Source organism: Pseudorca crassidens, chromosome 14, assembly GCF_039906515.1.
Source record: "Pseudorca crassidens isolate mPseCra1 chromosome 14, mPseCra1.hap1, whole genome shotgun sequence".
NCBI classification, from domain to species: Eukaryota; Metazoa; Chordata; class Mammalia; order Artiodactyla; family Delphinidae; genus Pseudorca; species Pseudorca crassidens.
Window position 1 is genome coordinate 46,125,839 of NC_090309.1, and position 22,888 is coordinate 46,148,726.

At 36.1% G+C, this 22,888-nt stretch overlaps 1 protein-coding gene across 2 annotated transcripts in view; it reads right to left on the reverse strand.

The window, feature by feature from the left end:
- The window catches only part of ACYP2 (acylphosphatase 2), a 175,214-nt gene that overhangs the window by 75,020 nt on the left and 77,306 nt on the right, over positions 1 to 22,888 (reverse strand). Inside the window, exon 4 of one of the 2 annotated variants that reach the window (XM_067705058.1) lies at positions 13,501 to 13,605. The exons of the other annotated variant lie outside the window; for it this stretch is intronic. Coding sequence (XP_067561159.1) covers positions 13,501 to 13,605 — 105 coding nt within the window. The remainder of the gene's footprint in view (positions 1 to 13,500; positions 13,606 to 22,888) is intronic. 2 annotated transcript variants of the gene reach the window in all.

Genomic DNA, 22,888 nt, shown 5'->3' on the forward strand with positions numbered 1-22,888 from the left:
AGAAAGGTAAATCAGTCAAGGATTATTTCCTCAAAGAGCTTACAATGGATATGTACTATAATATTTACAATATCAATTGTAAAATATATCAATACAATAGACATAGATATGTTCATTAAAAGCTATAAGGAAATGTGCAGGACTAAGCACTATAAAAAGGAAGCACAAATTAAATCCTAGTTTCAAGGAAGACAAAACGACTTTTTTTAAAATAAATTTATTTATTTATATTTATTTTTGGCTGCACTGGCTCTTCGTTGCTGCGTGTGAGCTTTCTCTAGTTGTGGCGAGTGGGGGCAACTCTTAGTTGCGGCGTGCAGTCTTCCCATTGCAGTGGCTCCTCTTGTGGAGCATAGGCTCTAGGTGTGCAGGCTTCAGTAGTTGTGGAGCGCAGGCTCAGTAGTTGTGGCGCATGGGCTTAGTTGCTCCATGGCACGTGGGATCTTCCCGGACCAGGTCTCGAACCTGTGTCCCCTGCATTGGCAGGTGTATTCTTAACCACGGTACCACCAGAGAAGCCCAAAACTACTTTTAATTTATGAGATCAAGAAAGGGTTATTTCATACAGAAGGTACACTTGTGAAGACCTTGAAGAATGGGTAAGATGTAGGCTCATGGAAATGGAGGTGGGGTGAAGGAATATTTGAGTTTTAGGGCACAAGGAAGAGAGAAAAATCAAAAAAGTTATAACAAGGTTTTGGGCTAAGATCGTGGTGACAATATTAATAGAAATAATGAAAATAGAAGAAAGTACATATTTTGGAGGGTAGTAAAGGGTTGGATTTGGGACCACACTTATGTTAATAACAAAATCAACATATGGAAAACAAGCTTTGCTTCAACCCTCATCTCACTCCACCTATCATTCAATCCTCTACTCTCTTTCACATCTGCTAAAGGCTTGTGTTTGGCAATTATCTATTATACATGATAATCTCACTTTTACCCCAACATCTTTACTCTAAGCTGGCTTTAACAAGTTAAAAACCCATCTGAAATAAACACTCAACATAATTAACAATGAAAACCTAGAGTTGTGCTGTCCAGTACAGTAGCCTCTATTGGCCCTACTAAAGCCTGCTGGCTGTTTATATTTAAATTTATTAAAATTATATTAAATTAAAATACAGTTTTTCAATATCATTAGCAACATTTTAAGTGCTCAATGGCCACATGTATTGATCAATTGGAGAATTATCACAGAGTTACAGAAAGTTCTATTGGATAGTGATAACCTGGAGCCTTCCTTTGAAGTCAGGAAAAAGTCAAGAAAGCACTGCTATCATCAAAATTTTCAACACTTTTCTAGAGTAGGTTTGAACCTATGCAATGGTTCAAGAAAGGAAAATAAGATCTAAATAATGGAAAACCCAGGAAAATAAAATAAAAATCTAGTAGAATAAATAATTTTAAAAATAAGCTAAAACAAATGTAATCAATTCATATATATCTGCACTAGCAATAATCAGAAAATAAGAGAAAAAGCTCTTACTCACAATTGCAACAAAGGATAAAGTATTTTGAAATCATCTTAACAAAAATGTGCTAAAGCTATATGAATAAAATTAAAAATATAATTAGGAAGTAAAAATAATAAGATAAATAGATATATTTTATGTTTTGCCAGATTTATTGAGAAATAATTGACATACAACATTGTGTAAGTTTAAGGTATACAACATGATGATTTGGTATATGTATATATTGTGCAATGATTACCACAATAAAGTTAGTTAACACATCCATCACCTCATATTGTTACCATTTTGTGTGTGTGGTAAGAACATTTAAGATTACTCTCTCAGCAACGTTCAATTATAAAATACAGTACTGTTAACTACAGACAACATACTATATATTATTTGATGAGAAGATATTATAAATATGTCAATCTCCCCAAATTAATCTTTACATTTAACATAATTTTAATAAAAAATTCAAGTTGCAAAAAATGTTTGCAACTTGACAGATTATTCTCATATTTATCTGGAAGATGACCAGCTGTTACACTAGCCAAAAAACTTTAAGAGGTTTTGCTCAAGCAGACATCAACTGACACATACTAAAGACACTCAAAAATTAAAATAGACCAGAGGGCAGACAGCAGAAGCAAGAAGAAATATAATCCTTCAGCCTGTGGAATAAAACCCACATTCATAGAAAGATAGACAAGATGAAAAGGCAGAGGGCTATATACTGGATGAAGGAACAAGATAAAACCCCAGAAAAACAACTAAATGAAGTGGAGATAGGCAACCTTCCAGAAATAGAATTCAGAATAATGATAAGATGATCCAGGACCTCGGAAAAGGAATGGAGGCAAAGATCGAGAAGATGCAAGAAATGTTTAACAAAGACTTAGAATAATTAAATAACAAACAAACAGAGATGAACAATACAATAACTGAAATGAAAAATGCACTAGAAGGAATCAATACCAGAATAACTGAGGCAGAAGAACGAATAAGTGACCTGGAAGACAGAATGGTGGAATTCACTGCTGTGGAACAGACTAAAGAAAAAAGAATGAAAAGAAATGAAGACAGCCTAAGAGACCTCTGGGACAACATTAAATGCAACAACATTCCCATTATAGGGGTCCCAGAAGGAGAAGAGAGAGAGAAAGTCGAAAAATTTCCTAACATGGGAAAGGAAATAGCCACCCAAGTCCAGGAAGCACAGAGAGTCCCATACAGGATAAACCCAAGGAGAAACACGCTGAGACATATAGTAATCAAATTGGCAAAAATTAAAGACAAGGAAAAATTATTGAAAACAGCAAGGGGAAAATGACAAATAACATACAAGGGAACTCCCATAAGGTTAACAGCTGATTTCTCAGCAGAAACTCTACAAGCCAGAAGGGAGTAGCATGATATACTTAAAGTAATGAAAGGGAAGAAACTACAACCAAGATTACTCTACCTGGCAAGGATCTCATTCAGATTAGATGGAGAAATTAAAAGCTTTACAGACAAGCAAAAGCTAAGAGAATTCAGCACCACCAAACCAGCTCTACAACAAATGCTAAAGGAACTTCTCTAAGTGGGAAACACAAGAGAAGAAATGGACCTACAAAAACAAACCCAAAACAATTAAGAAAATGGTCAGAGGAACATTCATATCAATAATTACCTTAAACGTGAATGGATTAAATGCTCCAACCAAAAGACACAGACTTGCTGAATGGATACAAAAACAAGACCCATATATATGCTGTCTACAAGAGACCCACTTCAGACCTAGGGACACATACAGACTGAAAGTGAGGGCATGGAAAAAGATATTCCATGCAAATGGAAATCAAAAGAAAGCTGGAGTAGCTATACTCATATCAGATAAAATAAACTTTAAAATAAAGAATGTTACAAGAGACAAGGAAGGACACTGCATAATGAACAAGGGATCAATCCAAGAAGAAGATATAACAATTATAAATATATATGCACCCAACATAGGAGAACCTCAATGCATAAGGCAATTGCTAACGGCTAAAAAAGAGGAAATCGACAGTAACACAATAATAGTTGGGGACTTTAACACCTCACTTACATGAATGGACAGATCATCCAAAATGAAAATAATTAAGGAAACAGAAGCTTTAAATTACACAATAGACCAGATAGATTTAATTGATATTTATAGGACATTCCATCCAAAAAGAGCAGATTACACTTTCTTCTCAAGTCCACACGGAACATTCTCCAGGATAGATCACATCTTGGGTCACAAATCAAGCCTCAGTAAATTTAAGAAAATTGAAATCATATCAAGCATCTTTTCTGACCACAACGCTACAAGATTAGAAGTGAATTACAGGGAAAAAAACGTAAAAAACACAAACACATGGAGGCTAAACAATACATTACTAAATAACCAAGAGATCACTGAAGAAATCAAAGAGGAATTCAAAAAATACCTAGACACAAATGACAATGCAAACACGACGATCCAAAACCTATGGGATGCAGCAAAAGCAGTTCTAAGAGGGAAGTTTATAGCTATATGAGCCTACCTCAAGAAACCAGAAAAATCTCAAATAAACAATCTAACCTTACACCTAAAGGGACTAGAGAAAGAAGAACAAACAAAACCCAAAGTTAGCAGAAGGAAAGAAGTCATAAAGATCAGAGCAGAAATAAATGAAATAGAAACAAAGAAAACAATAGCAAATATCAATAAAACTGAAAGCTGTTTCTTTGAGAAGATAAACAAAATTGATAAACCATTAGCCAGAATCATCAAGAGGGAGAGGACTCAAATAAAATTAGAAATGAAAAAGGAGAAGTTACAACAGACACCGCAGAAATACAAAGCATCCTAAGAGACTACTACAAGCATCTCTATGCCAATGAAATGGACAACCTGGAAGAAATGGACAGATTCTTAGAAAGGTGTAACCTTCCAAGACTGAACCAGGAAGAAATAGAAAATATGAACAGACCAATCACAAGTAATGAAATTGAAACTGTGATTAAAAATCTTCCAACAAACAGAAGTCCAGGACCAGATGGCTTCACAGGTGTATTCTATCAAATATTTAGAGAAGAGCTAACACCCATCCTTTTTAAACTCTTCCAAAAACGTGCAGAGGAAGGAACACTCCCAAACTCATTCCATGATGCCACCATCACCCTGATACTAAAACCAGACAAAGATACTACAAAAAAAGAAAATTACAGACCAATATCATTGATGAATATAGATGCAAAAATCCTCAACAAAATACTAGCAAACAGAATGCAACAACACATTAAAAGGATCATACACCATGATCAAGTGGGATTTATCCCAGGGATGCAAGGATTCTTCAATATATGCAAATCATTCAATGTGATACATCATATTAACAAATTGAAGAAGAAAAACCAAATGATCATCTCAACAGATGCAAAAAAAGCTTTTGACAAAATTCAACACCCATTTATGACAAAAACTCTCCAGAAAGTGGGCATAGAGGGAACCTACCTCAACATAATAGGCCAAATATGACAAATCCACAGCAAACATCATTCTCAATGGTGAAAAACTGAAAGCATTTCCTCTAAGATCAGGAATGAGACAAGGATGTCCACTCTCACCACTATTATTCAACATAGTTTTGGAAGTCATAGCCACAGCAATCAGAGAAGGAAACGAAATACAAATTGGAAAAGAAGTAAAACTGTCACTGTTTGCAGATGCCTTGATACTATATATAGAGAATCCTAAAAATGCCACCAGAAAACTACTAGAGCTAATCAATGAATTTGGTAAAGTTGCAGGATACAAAATTAATGCACAGAAATCTCTTGCATTCCTATACACTAATGATGAAAAATCTGAAAGAGAAATTATGGATACACTCCCATTTACCATTGCAACAAAAAGAATAAAATACCTAGGAATAAACCTACCTAGGGAGAGAAAAGACCTGTATGCAGAAAACTATCAGACACTGATGAAAGAAATCAAAGGTAACACAAACAGATGGAGAGATATACCATGTTCTTGGATTGGAAGAATCAATACTGTGAAAATGACTATACTACCCAAAGCAATCTACAGATTCAGGGCAATCCCTATCAAATTACCAATGGCATTTTTTACAGAACTAGAACAAATTCTTAAAATTTGTATGGAGACACAAAAGACCCCGAATAGCCAAAGCAGTCTTGAGGGAAAAATACAGAGATGGAGGAATCAGACTCCCTGACTTCAGACTATACTACAAAGCTACAGTCATCAAGAAAATATGGTACTGGCACAAAAACAGAAACATAGATCTATGGAACAAGACAGAAAGCCCAGAGATAAACCCACACACCTATGGTCAACTAACCTATGACAAAGGGGGCAAGGATGTACAATGGAGAAAAGACAGTCTCTTCAATAAGTGGGGCTGGGAAAACTGGACAGCTACACGTAAAAGAATGCAATTAGAACACTCCCTAATACCATATGCAAAAATAAACTCAAAGTCGATTAGAAGCCTTAATGTAAGACCAGTAAAACTCTTCAAGGAAAACATGGGAGGAACACTCTTTGACATAAATCACAGCAAGATCTTTTTTGATCCACCTCCTAGAGTAATGGAAATAAAAACAAAAATTAACAAATGGGACCTAATGAAACTTCAAAGCTTTTGCACAGCAAAGGAAACCATAAGCAAGACGAAAAGACAACCCTCAGAATGGGAGAAAATATTTGCAAACGAATCCACGGACAAAGGATTAATCTCCAAAATATATAAACAGCTCATGCAGCTCAATATTAAGAAAACAAACAACCCAATCAAAAAATGGGCAGAAGACCTAAATAGACATTTCTCCAAAAAAGACATACAGATGGCCAAGAAGCACATGAAAAGTTGCTCAACATCACTAATTATTAGAGAAATGCCAATCAAAACTACAATGAGGTATCACCTCACACCAGTTAGAATGGATACCATCAGAAAATCTACAAGCAACAAATGCTGGAGAGGGTGTGGAGAAAAGGGAACCCTCTTGCACTGTTGGTGGGAACATAAAGTGATACAGCCACTATGGAGAACAGTATGGAGGGTCCTTAAAATACTAAAAATAGAATTACCATATGATCCAGTAATCCCACTACTGGGCATATACCCAGAGAAAACCATAATTCAAAAAGACACATGCACCCCAAAGTTCATTGCAGCACTATTTACAATAGCCAGGTCATGGAAGCAACCTAAATGCCCATTGACAGACAAACGGATAAAGAAGATGTGGTACATATATACAATGGAATATTACTCAGCCATAAAAAGGAACGAAATTGAGTCATTTGTTGAGACATGGATGGATCTAGAGACTGTCATACAGAGTGAAGTAAGTCAGAAAGAGAAAAACAAATATCGTATATTAACACATGTATGTGGAACCTAGAAAAATGGTACAGATGAACTGGTTTGCAGGGCAGAAGTTGAGACACAGATGTAGAGAACAAACGTATGGACACCAAGGGGGAAAACTGCTGTGGGGTGGGGATGGTGGTGTGCTGAATTGGGCAATTGGGATTGACATGTATACACTGATGTGTGTAAAATTGATGACTAATAAGAACCTGCAGTATAAACAAACAAACAAACAATAAAAACAACTAATACTAAACTTTCTTTGGGTTATTTGTATGGAAATATGTTAATATAAATGTTTCTGACATTACATGAAATTTCTAAAAATCTTATATGTTCTGGTATAATGTTATAAGTCATAATTCTAGTTATTACTTAAAAATGTATATCTCAGAAATAACTAAATTTCCTTGTCAATTGCATTATTATGAACTTTCATCAAATCTTTAACTGTGGTCATTTTTAAGTCTTTTGTCATTTACAGACAGTTCTGGGTGTACTCTGATGCTTTTGCAAAAATGTTCCTATAAAAGGGTTTCATCTTCAAGGAATTCATGGAAAAGACTCTGACAAGTACAGGTTTCTGGTAACTGACTATACTGCTGAACTGAATGAATAAGCATTTTCAGAAGTCTAATGGAAAACTGATGAATTCATAAAATGCTAATAAAAGATCAAGATGAAAAAAATAATTAATTACATGGGACTGAGTGAACTGATGAGGATGATTATAATTTTTGTGACTTTCTGTTTGAATTAAAAAAAACATCCCACAAGGACTCAGAGGCAAAAAATATACAAATCAATTTTCACTGCAAAGTAAAGGAGCTGTTACAGTGGAGGATTACTGGACTGAATGTCAATATTATGACATAGTATGAGTGTGTTTTGTGTTTGGTAATTGCAGTCATTGTTGCTTTTGTTATGGTCATCCATTTACAATGCTTGGTGTCAGTTTATTTATCTCTTGTAAAAATAAAATACAGTGTGTGTGTGTGTGTGTGTGTGTGTGTGTGTGGAAAAAAAATAGGATTTAAAAAAATAATTAAAATAGTATGGATCTTGCACAGGAATGGAAATTGATCAATGAAACAAAACTTTAAAGCCTAGGAACAGATCCATTGTTTAAATTAGCAGAGGGATAGATTATTTAAGCATTTTAGAAAAAAAATAAAGTAGATTCCTGTCCCGTAATATGTAAGATAAATTTTACATTGGTTGAAGTTTTTAGTTTTAAAATAGAAAACACCAAAGTACTAGAAGAACACAGAGCTGAATAATTTTAAAATATTTGTATTGGTAAGGAATTCCTAAGCATGATCCCAAAAGCAGAAACCATAATGAGACTGACAGATTGGATTCATAAAGATGTAAGAATTATGTATGGCACAAACTCTGCCATAAACAATTATCAAGGAATTTTTTAATGGCCTAATTTTTAATCATCATGAACTTTGCTAAATATATTTATTTTATACATCAAAAAAATGGCATGTCATATAGCCAAAAGTAATGATCATGGGGATATATATATTTACTGACATGGAAAGATATTTGCAAAAAAAATTATACCTAAGTATGTATGGTGTGCTTCCTTTTTATAAAAAATTATGTACCTAGTCATAAATTTACATATTTTATTATGTAATTGAAAGTCTGGAAGAATATATAACAAAATCTTAATAGCAGTTATCTCTAGATGGTATTATAATGGGTATTCTTTTTATTTGATCTGTATCTTCTAATTTTTCTAAAAGTAAATCTATAATAAATAAATTTACGTTTAGAAAAAGTTTTAAAAAAAGGATATATTTTAAAATTCTTGTGGTGAAAATAGCCAAGACATTAAAAAAAAAAAAAAGGTAGCTTTGAGACTTCCCTGGCCATCCAGTGGTTGAGACTTTACCTTCTAATGCAGGGGGTGTGGGTTCGATCCCTGACCAGGGAGCTAACATCCCACATGCCTCACAGCCAAAAAAACAAAACAGAAGCAATATTGTAACAAATTCAAGAAAGACTTTAAAAATGATCCACATCAAAAAAAAAAAGGTAGCTTCTATTAAAATGTGGTTATTTCTAGGTGGTAGGATTATAGGTGACAAATTTTCTTCTGTACATAAAGTTTTTTAATATTTTTGTACAGGAATATATTTAGTCTTTTAGTCAAAACAAAATGAACTTGATTTATCAAATGCATCTGGCTACTGTGCAGCTACAAACTACACAACTACTTTTTTTTTTTTTTTTTTTTTTGCGCTACGCGGGCCTCTCCCCGCCGCGGCCTCTCCCGCCGCGGAGCACAGGCTCCGGACGCACAGGCCCAGCGGCCATGGCTCACGGGCCCAGCCGCTCCGCGGCACGTGGATTCCTCCCAGACCCGGGCACGAACCCGTGTCCCCTGCATCGGCAGGCGGACTCTCAATCACTGCGCCACCAGGGAAGCCCCACAACTACTTTTTAAAAGGAAATCTGCTAACCCAATTGGTGAATTGACTAATGAAGAATGCAGTTGCGGTCCTCATTTTCATACTTATCACCAAGGTCATATAAAATAAGCTGTGTGTGCAGTGTCAGAAATAAAGCCATTTTCTTTGTACTCTTCTTGTGTTTTCACTCCTATTTTGATTCTGGGAGTAGGGAAGTAGAGAGTAAAGGCCTACATGACAGGCCACTATTAGCATGATCATAACTGGGTTATTCCAGCCCCAGTAAAGCACAGAGAAATGCATTCAGTCAGCAGTTCAGGGAAAAGGAGATAACATCTAAGGCTCCAGGATGACAGATGAACTCAAACTAAAATTAAAAAGCGAAACAAAGTAGAAATTCTATGTGCAGTTTGATATGTAATCTATGGCAACTGTTTCCTGTAATGTGAAAGGCAATCCATCCACTATGGTTATCCAAAGATCATGCTCACCCTAAGTGTCATTAGCCAGAGAAATTAACAAATTTTCCAAAAGGTTCCTGCATCTCCAAAAATAAGTAAAAGCTCAGGCAGTATGAAAATCAGTTAAGACAAAGCCTCCAGCTTCAAATGGAAAAACAATCTAAAATGTGCCCTGCTAAAAATCTAATACAGCCACACCATCACCCCTACCACTACACCAAATTCATTCATTTCCTTTGTTTATTCCTTCATTCACCTACAATGAGTACCTACTATGTGCCAAGCGCTAAAGCAGGCAGTAGGTGGAGCTTACAATCATCCCCTTATCAAATGTAAACACGTTATGCCCCTGATTAAAATCCTGCCAGATATAAATTAGCTAAAAATAAATGAGAGAAAAAAAAGGAATAAAGCAGAATTCCTGGCATCATGAGAGATACAGGTTTGCTCTGAGTAAATTTTCAAGCTCTGATTATCCTACCTTTCTGATCAAGTAGAGATGGAAATAATGAGTTTTAAAGTTGAGAAGAAAGAGAGCACTGTAATACAATACATAGAGAAATGGTAGATGTCATTTAGATATCTGAAACCCAGAAAGGGTAGGGAAAAAAGCTGGTGAGACTAGAGTTAAATTTATTCTTTAGTAAGTAAATCAATTATAATATTTAGGAATTAAATATAACCAGTAATACCTGAAAATTGAACATCATAGTCCTCAAAGTAAAATAAAAATTCTACACTCAAACATAGAAATAACAAAACTGCCCATAGCCAGGTCTGGTTATAGAAGACATCAAAGCTGTTCTTCATAGTCTTTCACCCCAGCGAAGTAGATCAGGATGCTCATAGCCTCCACAGAACAAGGGCTAACAGTAGTTAGGTTTGTCTCAAAACCTAGGACATACCTAAATTCTTTGTATTTCACGTCAGGTCCTGGACATCAGATTTAAATATCATTGTAATACTATACTTTAATATGGATCTAGAATAGAGAAACTATTTACCAACTTACTTAAACAGATAGAAATCAGGATGTGAAAGTCTTTTTTTTCACCATCAGGAACTGCTGAGTACTCTATAGCAGTATTTCTCAAGCTCACATCTATGAATATATTATTAAAGGTCTTCAAATTCTTGGCGATGTTTTAAAAAACATTTGTTTTAATTTTTACGACCATCTTTTTTTTTAACATCTTTATTGGAGTATAATTGCTCTGCAATGGTGTGTTAGTTTCTGATTTATAACAAAGTGAATCAGCTATATATATACATATATCCCCATATGTCCTCCCTCTTGCATCTCCCTCCCTCCCACCCTCCCTATCCCACCCCTCTAGGTGACGACCATCTTTTAAAAAGAAATTTAAAGATAGTATGCATCTTTTGGATGACCCCGTGCAACTGTGTATTGCTGTAAGATTTTTATGCAGTAGTTTGTATGTGCAACTGAGTTCATTGATTAACATTAGGGATAGCTGACTGGAAGGCTCTATATAAACAAAGTGGTGGGAGAGCCCAATATCATCTTTGACTGTGCCAGCTCATATCAATTTATTGGAAATAAGTATGGTCTAAATTTTCCAAAAAGAGTTTTTCTATCCCTGATCCTAGCAATAGTTGCACTGGATACCTATTTAATGAAGACATCAATTAGGCTAACTTTTTCTCCAAGTATCAGTAATAAAGCTTTACAGAGTTGCCAAGTGATATGTCTTTAATGTGCTGTTTCAAGACTATTCACTGAGGTTTGATTTGCCCAAGTTCCAATCAGAGACGTAAAGTTATTAATATTGTTTGAATAACATACTTATGTAAACAGGCATTGGCTGAGTAAGTATTATCAAAATCCAAACACAGAAAACAGATGAACCACAACACTAGACTTGGAGTGACATCTTTCTGCTATAATTCTCCAAATCAATGCTATTTCAGCAAATCAGTGTCACCCATCCCATTAAATCCATGTTGATTTAAATTGAATTGTAATGTTCATTTGAATTATAATGATTTTGTAGTCTTATTTAATTTGTACATTTGTCTTGGTTTTATTTAGAATAAGTTATAAGCATAAAATATGTAGTTTTATGTTTGTGAATACTAATTAACATAAGTAATTAGTAAAACGAGTAATTTAAGTAATATTATAATAACAATTTCAGTCAGTACTGGAAGTTCACAGGGATTCTATTTTATTTTATTTTTCTTCAAGAGGGTGGGATACATCTCTCAACTTGAGGAACTCTGCTTCATCATGTATATTAATTTTATCTAGGATTTAAGAGAAAGAGGGCATAGCACCATGTTTCTCTACAGCAGCTTAGATTTTACTTTTTTTATTTCAAAGTAAGCTGCTCTGCATTGTTGCTTCTGCTTTGTTCCCCAACTTCAAAGCTCAAAGTGGCAGGCCATCTGGAGATGGCCAGAAATGGACACCCTCAGGAAAAGTCTCTATACTATAACAGTCACTATACTGAATATAATTGCTTTCATTTTTGTCTAAACTGTCAGTTTCTGTAGAGACAGGATGGCGTCAAAGCCTGTCACAACTGGGAGGCTTAATAAACGTTTGCCAAATGAAGGTCATTTTCTCAACTCTGCTTACTCCAGTCTGGTTCAAACAAAGTGCTTCAGAACAATGTCTTGATATAGTTATTTTAACTGTATAAGAAATACTCTACAAGAAGTGTATAGTTGTTGATGGATCAAATAGTCACAATCTACTAGCAATTATCAATAACCTTGGAGACTGACCTCTGTAGGAGGCTCTCTGGATGATAAGAAACAATTCTAAAATGACACGAACAGTACATTCAAATATTCCAGAGAAAATGAAAACATGAGTACCTTTCACCTCCTTTCCATAAAAATCATTAACTATGAAATAATGAATACCCCAAAGAAGTCAAAAAGCCAATATGGAATGAAAATAAGCAGTATATTCAAAAGTAGTATTTAAAATGCATCATTTAAATATATTTTCTCAAATCTACTAGTTCATAAAAATGAAAAGATCCCCTATGTCCCCCACAAAACATATATTTTAAGAAAACAGATTTTTTAAAAATTTCTGGGTGGTACTAACCTGGAAGCCAACAAACATTCCTAGCTTCATTCTTAAGAACTTATGAAATACATCTGCAAAAATAAACAGCTTAAAAAAGCTGAGCTTGCCAAAAAAATTAATAAATAAAACCCAAAACTTGTTTTTGTAATTTCCTCAATATTTTTCTTTAATAATGGAGAAATCAAAGTAAAAGCTAATCACATACACAGTCACACAATAGGGTGTAAGGACACAATCTGACAAATGACTAATTCTATAAAATTTGATTTATGACACGGAATATTGCTCAATACTATATGAAAGTCACATTTTTTCTTTTTACTGTTCTCTGTAACTGGGACCTATAGCAAGCCCTGAAAAAAACAAAAAACAAAACAAAACCTCTCCTTTCCCTCTGAAGTCTAAACATAAATTCTTATCAGCAGGCTATCTAATGAGTTAAGTCAATCACTAAGCCACTATTTCAATTTGTGCTTCTGCAGCAAAGAAGGCTTTGGAGCTAAGAAAATCATTTCTGTTGTATCCTGCTATTCTGGACAAAAACTAATCTCCTGCCCAACCCTGGGGGGGTCACATGATGCCAAACTAATGGAAAGTCATCTAGAGATTAAACTCCAACAATTAAAAAGACACACACACACACACACACACACTACACTTTCATTCAACATTATAGGATTTTAAAAGTACCTTGTAGTAACCTTAGGAAAAACAATATAGATGAAGACTGTCACATAAGTTGAAAATAAGAAGTCCAAGATTAAGGCCAGTATATTATTAACATCAGGATCAGAACTGAAAGAGAAAAAGAGAGAAGAGAGGAAGGAGACAGATGGACAGAGGGAGAAACCACTTTAGGACTGCAGGGGAAAAAATAACTAAAAATATTTTTTATGTGAATTGAACTACAGTAGACAAAAACTTAGAGTCAAAAAAAAAACTAGAGGGTGAATGCAACTAGAAGACCTCCAACTGAATTATGCAAGGTCAAAGAAAAAGTAAGCTTGACATCTCCCTGTGCTGGAAGCTTACACAAACCAAATGAGGAACGTAGCCCAGAAGATACATTTTATGGGTATGTGTGAGGTCCTGGAACATTCTGTGTGGTAACAATTTTAGGATTTCAGAAATTCCACAGGATAGCAAGTTCATTAATCTTCTCCCTCTAATCCACACTTTGGCCACTATTCTAATTATGTGTTCAAAAATGCCCAATATTGAATGTACGCAAAGAACTTGAAAGTTAAGTTTCAGAGGGAAAACTGGAGCAATACCATTATAGATTACCAAAAAAAATATTATGGAAAAAGTCCAAACTGATAAGAAGGATGGTTTATAATCAACAAGGACCTACTACATAGCACAGGGAACTCTATTCAATATTATGTAATAACCTATATGGGAAAAAAATCTAAAAAAGAATGCATATATATATGTGCATAACTGAATCACTTTGCTGTACACCTGAAACTAATACAATATTGTAAATCAACTATACTCTAATATAAAATAAAAATTAAATTAAAAAAAAGGACAGTTTATGGTTTATGTTCCACCCACTCAACTCTGGAGTACTAAAGTGTACATCTGCATCTTTATTACTGCAGAGTTGTACTAAATATTGACTCCAAGCTACCCCAGAAAATCTAGCTACCATTATCTTTAATCGTGATTCATACCTGCACTGACAAAAATGTATGCAAGATGCCAGTGATGATTAATTTTATGTGTCAACATGGCTAGACTACGGTGCTCAGTTGTTTGGTTAAACACTAGATTAAATGTTGCTGTGAAGTTATTTTTTAGATTTGATTAACATTTATAATCAGTTGACTTTAAGTAAAGCAGATTATCCTCCATAATGTGGGTGAGCCTCATCTGATTAGTTAAAGGCCTTAAAAGAAAAGACTAAAGTTTCCGAGAGAAGGAATTCTGTCTCCAGCCTGTAACTTAGATATTTCCAGTCAGCCAGCCTGCCCTACACATTTCAGATTTGCCAGCACCCACAATAATAAAACTCTTTCTCTCTTTCCATATCCATATATACATATGGATATCAATATATGGTGTGTGTATGTGTATTGTGTGCATATATATATATTAATATACTATATACACATACTATTGATTCTGCTTCTCTGAAGAACGCTGCCCAAAGAATGCCCAAAACCATAAGAGTAAGTTTACTGCATTTATCCTAACATTATGCAAATTTTATAACTTGAGGAAAACATTGGCTATCATAAAATATACAAGGTTTTCAAATAACCTGAGTTAACGTGGAGAAAGCCTACGAATGTTCCCCCTATGGTTTATAGCTTTTATTACACATATTAAGAGTTTAAAACAGATTGCACCCCCTACCGGGGAACATTTAGTTTGCATTTCCAAATTATATTTTGGAGTAAGTGAATTTCACGTACTCTATAATTATGGAAAAGATCACAAAAAGCACTCAATGGATTGGTACACCTGTTTCAGGAAACAAAGAGACACCAATATCGTGGAGAATTTATATAACACTAATAGGCACCTGATATAAATAAAGGATGTCATTTGTGAAAACTACAAGTCTTAGGTCTGTCAAAGCACGGAGGATAAATTATCCTGTTTTCAAAGTGCCTTTTAGTAGATTAGTTTTGAATCAAAAACAATAGAGATAGAATTTACTAATTATACCTTTAGGAAAGTGACAGACAACCTAATTAAATGAAAACATATAATAACATGTTTGGGATATAAACATTTTAGAAACATCACAAGACTTGAAAAAAAAAACTTTTTCAGTGAATAGGAAAAGAATTCAAAGTCATTCTCTAAGCATAGCCAGCAATGACAATAAATAACAGATCTAAATTGCAGTTCATGACATGTGCCTCTAATTCACAATGTTATCCATCATAAATATTTAAGAAAAATATTTGCAAGCAAATAAGTTACAATGACATCTTGAGCCCAAGGTCCCAAACTTAAAAGCCAAATACCTTCAAGGAGAGGGAACTTAACAAAAATCTGGGAAGTATAAAGAAGTAAATTAGAACAGTAAATACATGAATTAGTAAAAGAGAATATAACCATAAATATCTAGAAAATATACTCGAAAAGGGAATTTCTGTTTGATTAGCACATTACTCATAATTACTGATACATATTTAACCCTAAAGAAAAGACTGTATCACGTGAAAGATGCAAAATTAGCTGCAGAGGAGTATCCCTGACCCAATTACGTGAGATACTTTAGTAAATCTGTACAGATAAAAGGCTCTAAGAAGAGAGTTAAACTTCAGGAACTGAAGGAGAATTTCAGAAAAGGGATTTAGGAAAGGAATGGAATTGTTTGGAAGAGATTACTAAAGGAGATAGCTGGTGAGGTAAGTCTAAGTCACTACAGAAAGGATGTTGAAGAGATGGATCTCCACCATCTCCCGAGCCCTGTGTGAAGACGAAAGCATCTCACAGCCACAGTGGTGTGACTGCTGCCTGGTCTGGGAAGAGAAATCAACTCAAGCCACCTCAAGAAAGGGGTGGAGCGTGGGTGTATGGTAGGAGTGGGTAGGAAGAGGAGATACATAACTGGTATCATAAGAGGATACACAAAGGTTTTGTGAGAAACCAAGGACAATAAAAAACAGCAGGCCTCCCTGTCAAGAACAGGTTTCTGATCCTCACATGGCCTGTCTTCTTCTCACTGGGTGTTACCTCTTCAACGCTGACTAGTTTCCTCTGGTTCTTCATCTTGCCTTTGACTAAAATAGCCTCTCTACACCCAGATGCTGTCTCACAGTTTTTGAGCTCAGCTCCTGCAGGTTATTGGCAATATCCACTATGGCCCGACAGACTTCACCCACTACCACCTCTACAGGTGTTTGGGAGAACACACTCCCCTGACCTAAGAAAGCAAAGAAACTTCATAGACATCTAACGGACTATGCAGCAGTTCAAACTAGGAAAACCTGAATGGACAGAACAGTCACCTTCTACAAATGCTAAGTAAATGGAAGAAACAATAACAAGGTAATAAGAATGTTTCAGAGAATGTTACACATAGAGAATAACCACAAAAATTTTGGTGAGGAGGAGCTAAAAGAAACATGAAACCTGGGGTTAAAATTCCAGAAGAGGGAAAAAAAATGGAAACCAAATTAAAAATTTTTTTTAATGGAATTAAATTAAAAAAATGGAAACCAAACCAATTTCCAAAACTGGAAAATGAAATAAAGGAACTATCATATCATAAAGCAAAAATTACAAACAAATGTAAATTATTGGTAAAAATATGAGGCATGTAAGACAGATCCAGAAAGTCTAATATGCAAATACTAGGACATTCAGAAAAAGAGAAAAGAAGCAATGATCACATAGGAAAATTTCTGTGCTGAAGAAATTATTGAATTTTCAGATTGAAGGAGTTCACCAAATGCCAGGCAGTTATAATGGGTGGGTGGGGGGGAGGGGGGAACACACAATTGACAAATTATGATGAAGTTTTTGAACTTTGAGAGTAAAAATCAAGTCATAGAGAGCAAGAAAAGAGTACTTACAAAGGTAAAATAAACAGACTGCCACTGAATCTTTCTTATACCACATCGGAACCTGAAAGATGTATACAGACTTTAAAGAAAACAGAACTGTATTCCAAGAACCTTATGTCCAGGCAAGATATAATCCATAACTGAAATGAAAATTTTCAGACTTATAATGACTTGTAAAACAAATCATTCTTTTACCCTTTTATGAAGAAAAAAGTATTGGAAGAATACTCTATGTTCAACATATAAAAAAATTAATACATATTAATAGAAAGAAGGAAAAGCCAACCATCTGACCAGTTCAACAGATGCAAAGAAAACATTTGACAAAATATTGCACCCTTTCATGACTAAAAACCACTCAACAAACTAGGAATAAAAAGGAACTTTCTCAACCTTATGAAAGACATTTACAAGAAACCCACAGCCAACATTATACTTAATGGTGAAAGACTTCCCCCTAAGATCAGGAACAAGACAAGATGTCTGCCCTCACTACTTCTATTCAACCTTGTACTGGAGGGTCTAGCCAGGGCAATTATGCACGAAATAGAAATAAAAGGCACCCAGATTGGAAAGGAAGAAGTAAAACTATCTCTGTTTGCAGATGACATGATCCTGTATATAGACAATAAGAAATCCACTAAAAAACTATCAGAACAAATAAATGGGTTCAGCAAGGTTGCAGGATGTAAGATCAAATCCAAAAATCAACTGTATTTCTATATACTTGGCAATGAAAGAATCTGAAAACAAAATTAAGAAGACAATTCTATTAACAACAGAATCAAAAGGAATAAAATACTTCGGAATAAATTTAACAAAAGAAGTGCAAAACTACAAAACATTGTTGAAAGAAATTAAAGAAGACCTAACTAAATCAATGAAAAGAAATCCCATGTTTATGAATTCCAAGACAATATTGTTAAGATGTCAATACTCTCAAATTGATATACAGTTTCAGTGAAATCCCTATTAAAATTCCAACTTTCTTTTTTGCAGAAATGGACAAGCTGGTCCTAAAACTCATACAGAATTGCAAGGAACTACAAATAGCCAAATATATCTTGAAAAAGAAGACTAAAGTTGGAAGACTCACAGTTTCCGATTTCAAAACTTACTATAACCAGTAATCAAGACTGTGTGGTACTGGCATACGAACAAATATATGGATCAATGGAATAGAATTGAAAGTTCATAAATATGCCTATGTATCTATGGTTTGATTTTCTACATAGGTATCAAGATTATTTAATGAGGAAAGAATAGTCTCTTTAACAAATGGTGCTGGGACAAACTGATATCTAAGTGCAAAAGGATGAAGTTGGACCCCTAACCTTACACCATATGTAAAAATTAACTCACAATGAATTAAAGACCTAAATATAAGAACTTAACATATAAACTCAGGAAAAAATAGGTGTAAATTTTCATGACTTTGGATTAAGCAAGATTTCTTATGTATGACAACAAGCACATGAGCAGCAAAAGAAACATGAACATCATCAAATTAAAAGACTGCTGTGCTACAAAGACACCATCAAGAAAATGAAAGGAATCCATAGAAAGGGAGAAAATATTTGCAAATTCTATATCTGATAGGGGTTTAGTATGTGGAATGTAAAAAGAACTCTAACAACTCAGCAATTAAAAAGACAAATAACCCAAATATTTTAAAAATAGTCAAAGGATTTGGACAGAAATTTCTCCTAAGCGTATATATAAATGGCTAATAAACACATGAAAAATGTGCAACATCATTAGCTATCAGGGAAATGCAAATCAAAACCACAATGAGATATCACTACATACCCACTAGGATGCTATTGATATAATAAAAAAATACAATAACAAGCATTGGTGAGGATGTGGAGAAAAAAATCTCATACACTGCTTTGTAAAATGGTGCGGTCACTTTGGGAAATAGTCTTGCTACTCCTCAAAAAGTTCAACATAGAGTTACCAAAGGACACAGCAATTCTAATCCTAGGAGTATACCCAAGAGAACTAAAAACATGTCCACACAAAACTGTGAATATGAATCATTATTATTCATATAGCCAAAAAGTAGAAGTGATCTAAATGTCCAAGCAGTGATGAATGGATAAACAAGATGTGGTATATTTATAGGATGGAATATTATTCAGCCATAAAAAAGAATGAAGTGTTAATGATACATGCCACAACATGGATAAATCTTGGAAAACATGCTAAGTGAAAGAAGCCAGTCCCAAAGGACCACATATTATAAGATAACATTTATATGAACAGGCAATTCCATAGAGACAGAAAGCAGGTTAGTGGTTGCTAGGAGTTGAGGGTACAAGGGAAGGGGGAGTGACTGCTAATGGATATAAGGTTTCTTTATGGGGTGAAGAAAATATTCTGGAATTAGATAATGGTTGTACAATCTTGTGAATATACTAAAAACCATTGAATTGTTCTCTGTAAATGGCAGAAGAGGAAGTCAGAGATTTGAAGCACAAAATGGATTCAATGCATGGTTGCTGGCTTAAAGATGGAGGGGACCGGGCTTCCCTGGTGGCGCAGTGGTTGAGAGTCCGCCTGCCAATGCAGGGGACGTGGGTTCGTGCCCCGGTCTGGGAAGATCCCACATGCCGTGGAGCGGTTGGGCCCGTGAGCCATGGCCGCTAAGCCTGCGCGTCTGGAGCCTGTGCTCTGCAATGGAAGAGGCCACAACAATGAGAGGCCCGCATACCGCAAAAAAAAAAAAAAAAGATGTAGGGGACCACATGGCTCCTAGGAGTAAAGAGTTACCCCCAGAAAACAGCCAGCAAGTAAGTGGAAACCCCAGTCCTACAACCACAGGAAACTGAATTCTGCCAACAACTTGAAAGTGCTTGGAGGTGGGTTTTTCCCCAGTGCCTTCTGATGAGAACTCAGTCCAGTCAACACCTTGTTTTCAGCTTAGTCTTACCCTGAGCAGAGAACCCAGCAATGCCATGTGTATGATCAGGCCACCCAAGATGGCTGTTCTCTTGCTCTCTGTACATCCCCTGCTCAACCAGTCCCTACTCCACCTACACCCTACTCACATGACTGACCTTCCTTCTTAATCATAGAGCCTAATCAGTAAGTGCCTACATACTTACCCCCAACCCCAGCTAGTGATCGTTCTAATCTTTAGATGAGAACATCTCACCTATGATAGCTTATCAAAGGGGTGTTGGGGAGTGTGGTCCTCTGGTTTCCCTGGTAACTGATGAGCCAACCTGATGATGTCAATTCCCCCTATAACTGGTAACCTCCTCCCTCCACCTGCTGACCCATGTCCTGCCCACCATCTGTAGCTCACAGTGCTCCAGGACCTTGCTTCAGGCATGTCAGCTCCCCCACCCATTAAACTATTGATGTCTCTGTCACTGATTCCAGGCTTTTACTTCAGTCTTAAGGCTGGGCAAGTACGGGACTTACAGGCCTGCAGGGTGCAGCCCAACACCATGTCAGACATATGACCACAACACTGAATTAATAAATGGGTGCTGTTTTAAGACATTAATTTTTGTAGTAATTTGTTGCATAGGGATAGAAAACTAATCCTCCCCATGGGAAAAGTGGCTGGGTCTTTGTGAACATTGTTCACCACTTTTATCAGTTAAGGGAAGGGGGTTCAATCCCCCTGGGGAAAACCAATGGGAGAGTCAGTGGAGAAGTTTCCCAGCTTCTTCCCAACCTATGGAGTGAGGAGAGGGATATTATTCAGAGATGCATTCTTCATGGCTCTTCAGAGGGTCCTCAGAGGTATAGTGCCCGTGGCCCTGTGGTAACAGATCCCGGCTCAGCATCAACCCTTCACTGACTTTTCTTCCTTCCCTGTTTCACTCTCCCTTCATCTCCCTGCATCACTCTGCTTCCTGCCATCACCTCCCAGATAAATGGCCCTCAAGCCTGGGTCACAGACTCTGCTCTCAGGGGAATTCAGCTAAAATAACCTTTAAGCCTCATTTTCCCATCTCTAACATGAGGGCAATAATACTACCTAATATCCTTAGTACTTTCTCCTAATGCAGTGCTGTTATAAGGATTAAATAAGGTAACATATGTAAAGTTCTCATCACAGTGTCTGGCACACAATAAAAATTCAACAAATACTGTGTTCATAACACTGAGAGTGAGTGGCACTTAAAGTAACACTTAATCTCAGGGATATACTTTTACAGGAAACCGAACAGGCAATTCAATTAAATGTGGGGTTATCCTCCAGCAAAGTGGTTCTCAGTGGGGTTGACTGTCTCCCGGGTGACATGTGGCAATGTGTGGAGACAACTTTGGTTGTCACAACTGGCAGTGGCTACAGGGATGCTGCTGAACCTCCTACAGCAAAGGACAGCTCCCCACAATAAAGAATTATCTTGTCCAAATGCAATAGTGCCATGGTTGAGAAAGCTTGTCTAGTACAATATCCTGATTACGATAGGAGCTTAATGTTTATTTAATGTTATTAATCAAAGCTTTTTAAAAAATAAGTTTCTTCTTCTGACGTGATTATTTCAAAAGGTTATGTCAAGACACAATTGACAAAATGTCTGTTTATGTTGACCATAAAAACACAACCATATGAAACATGGCTCAGTTGGAGAAAAAGGACAAATCTTAAAAATAAAATGGGTTAAATATCAAGGTGTGGCAGAAGTTTCTAGATGCCCATATAATACACATTCAGCCCTTTTTCTGTAGTAAAAGAACCCCAGTTTTAATTGACACAGCAGTATGCCCAGCTAAAAGAATTTATTTACCATCTGTCCTGTGGCTAATGAGGCACAAGTCACTAAATGGGGCTCCTAAGAAATCGCTTTTAAGGCAGTTGACCCAGCCGGGAAGCACACCCTTTTGCCTTTTTTCTTTCTTCCGTCTTGCTGCCTGGACTGTGTATGCTAAAGCTGGAGCTGTGGATGCCACCGTGCAACTATGAGGAGACGTGGAAGATGGAGTCTGGATCCTTGTGACTAGAGACCTGCCATGTGAGCCTTAACTGCATTCTCAGGACTTCTCTTACATAAGAGAAAAACAGGCAATATTTCTTTCAGCCAATATTACTTGGGTGTTTTTTTCTTCTTCTTCTTTTTTTTTTTTTTTTTTTTTTGCGGTACACGGGCCTCTCACTGTTGTGGCCTCTCCCGTTGCGGAGTACAGGCTCCGGGTGTGCAGGCTCAATGGCCATGGCTCACAGGCCTAGCCGCTCCATGGCATGTGGGATCTTCCTGGACCGGGCGTGAACCCGTGTCCCCTGCATCGGCAGGTGGACTCTCAACCACTGCACCACCAGGGAAGCCCATTACTTGGGTTTTATGTAGCATACGGCTAAACTTATTCCTAACACTTACTCAAGAAATTAAATCTGTGAACCCCAGTCATGAAAGATGACTAAATGTCAAGAAGATATATGTTAGAAGCACTATAGAACCTAACACTCCACCCCGACAATAGCAACATTCCCAGAGGAACCAATAAGGCTAACAGAAGAGAAATGCCAACTTGTAGGACGATGCACACATTGTTTGTGAAGATAAAAACCTGCCACTGAAAAC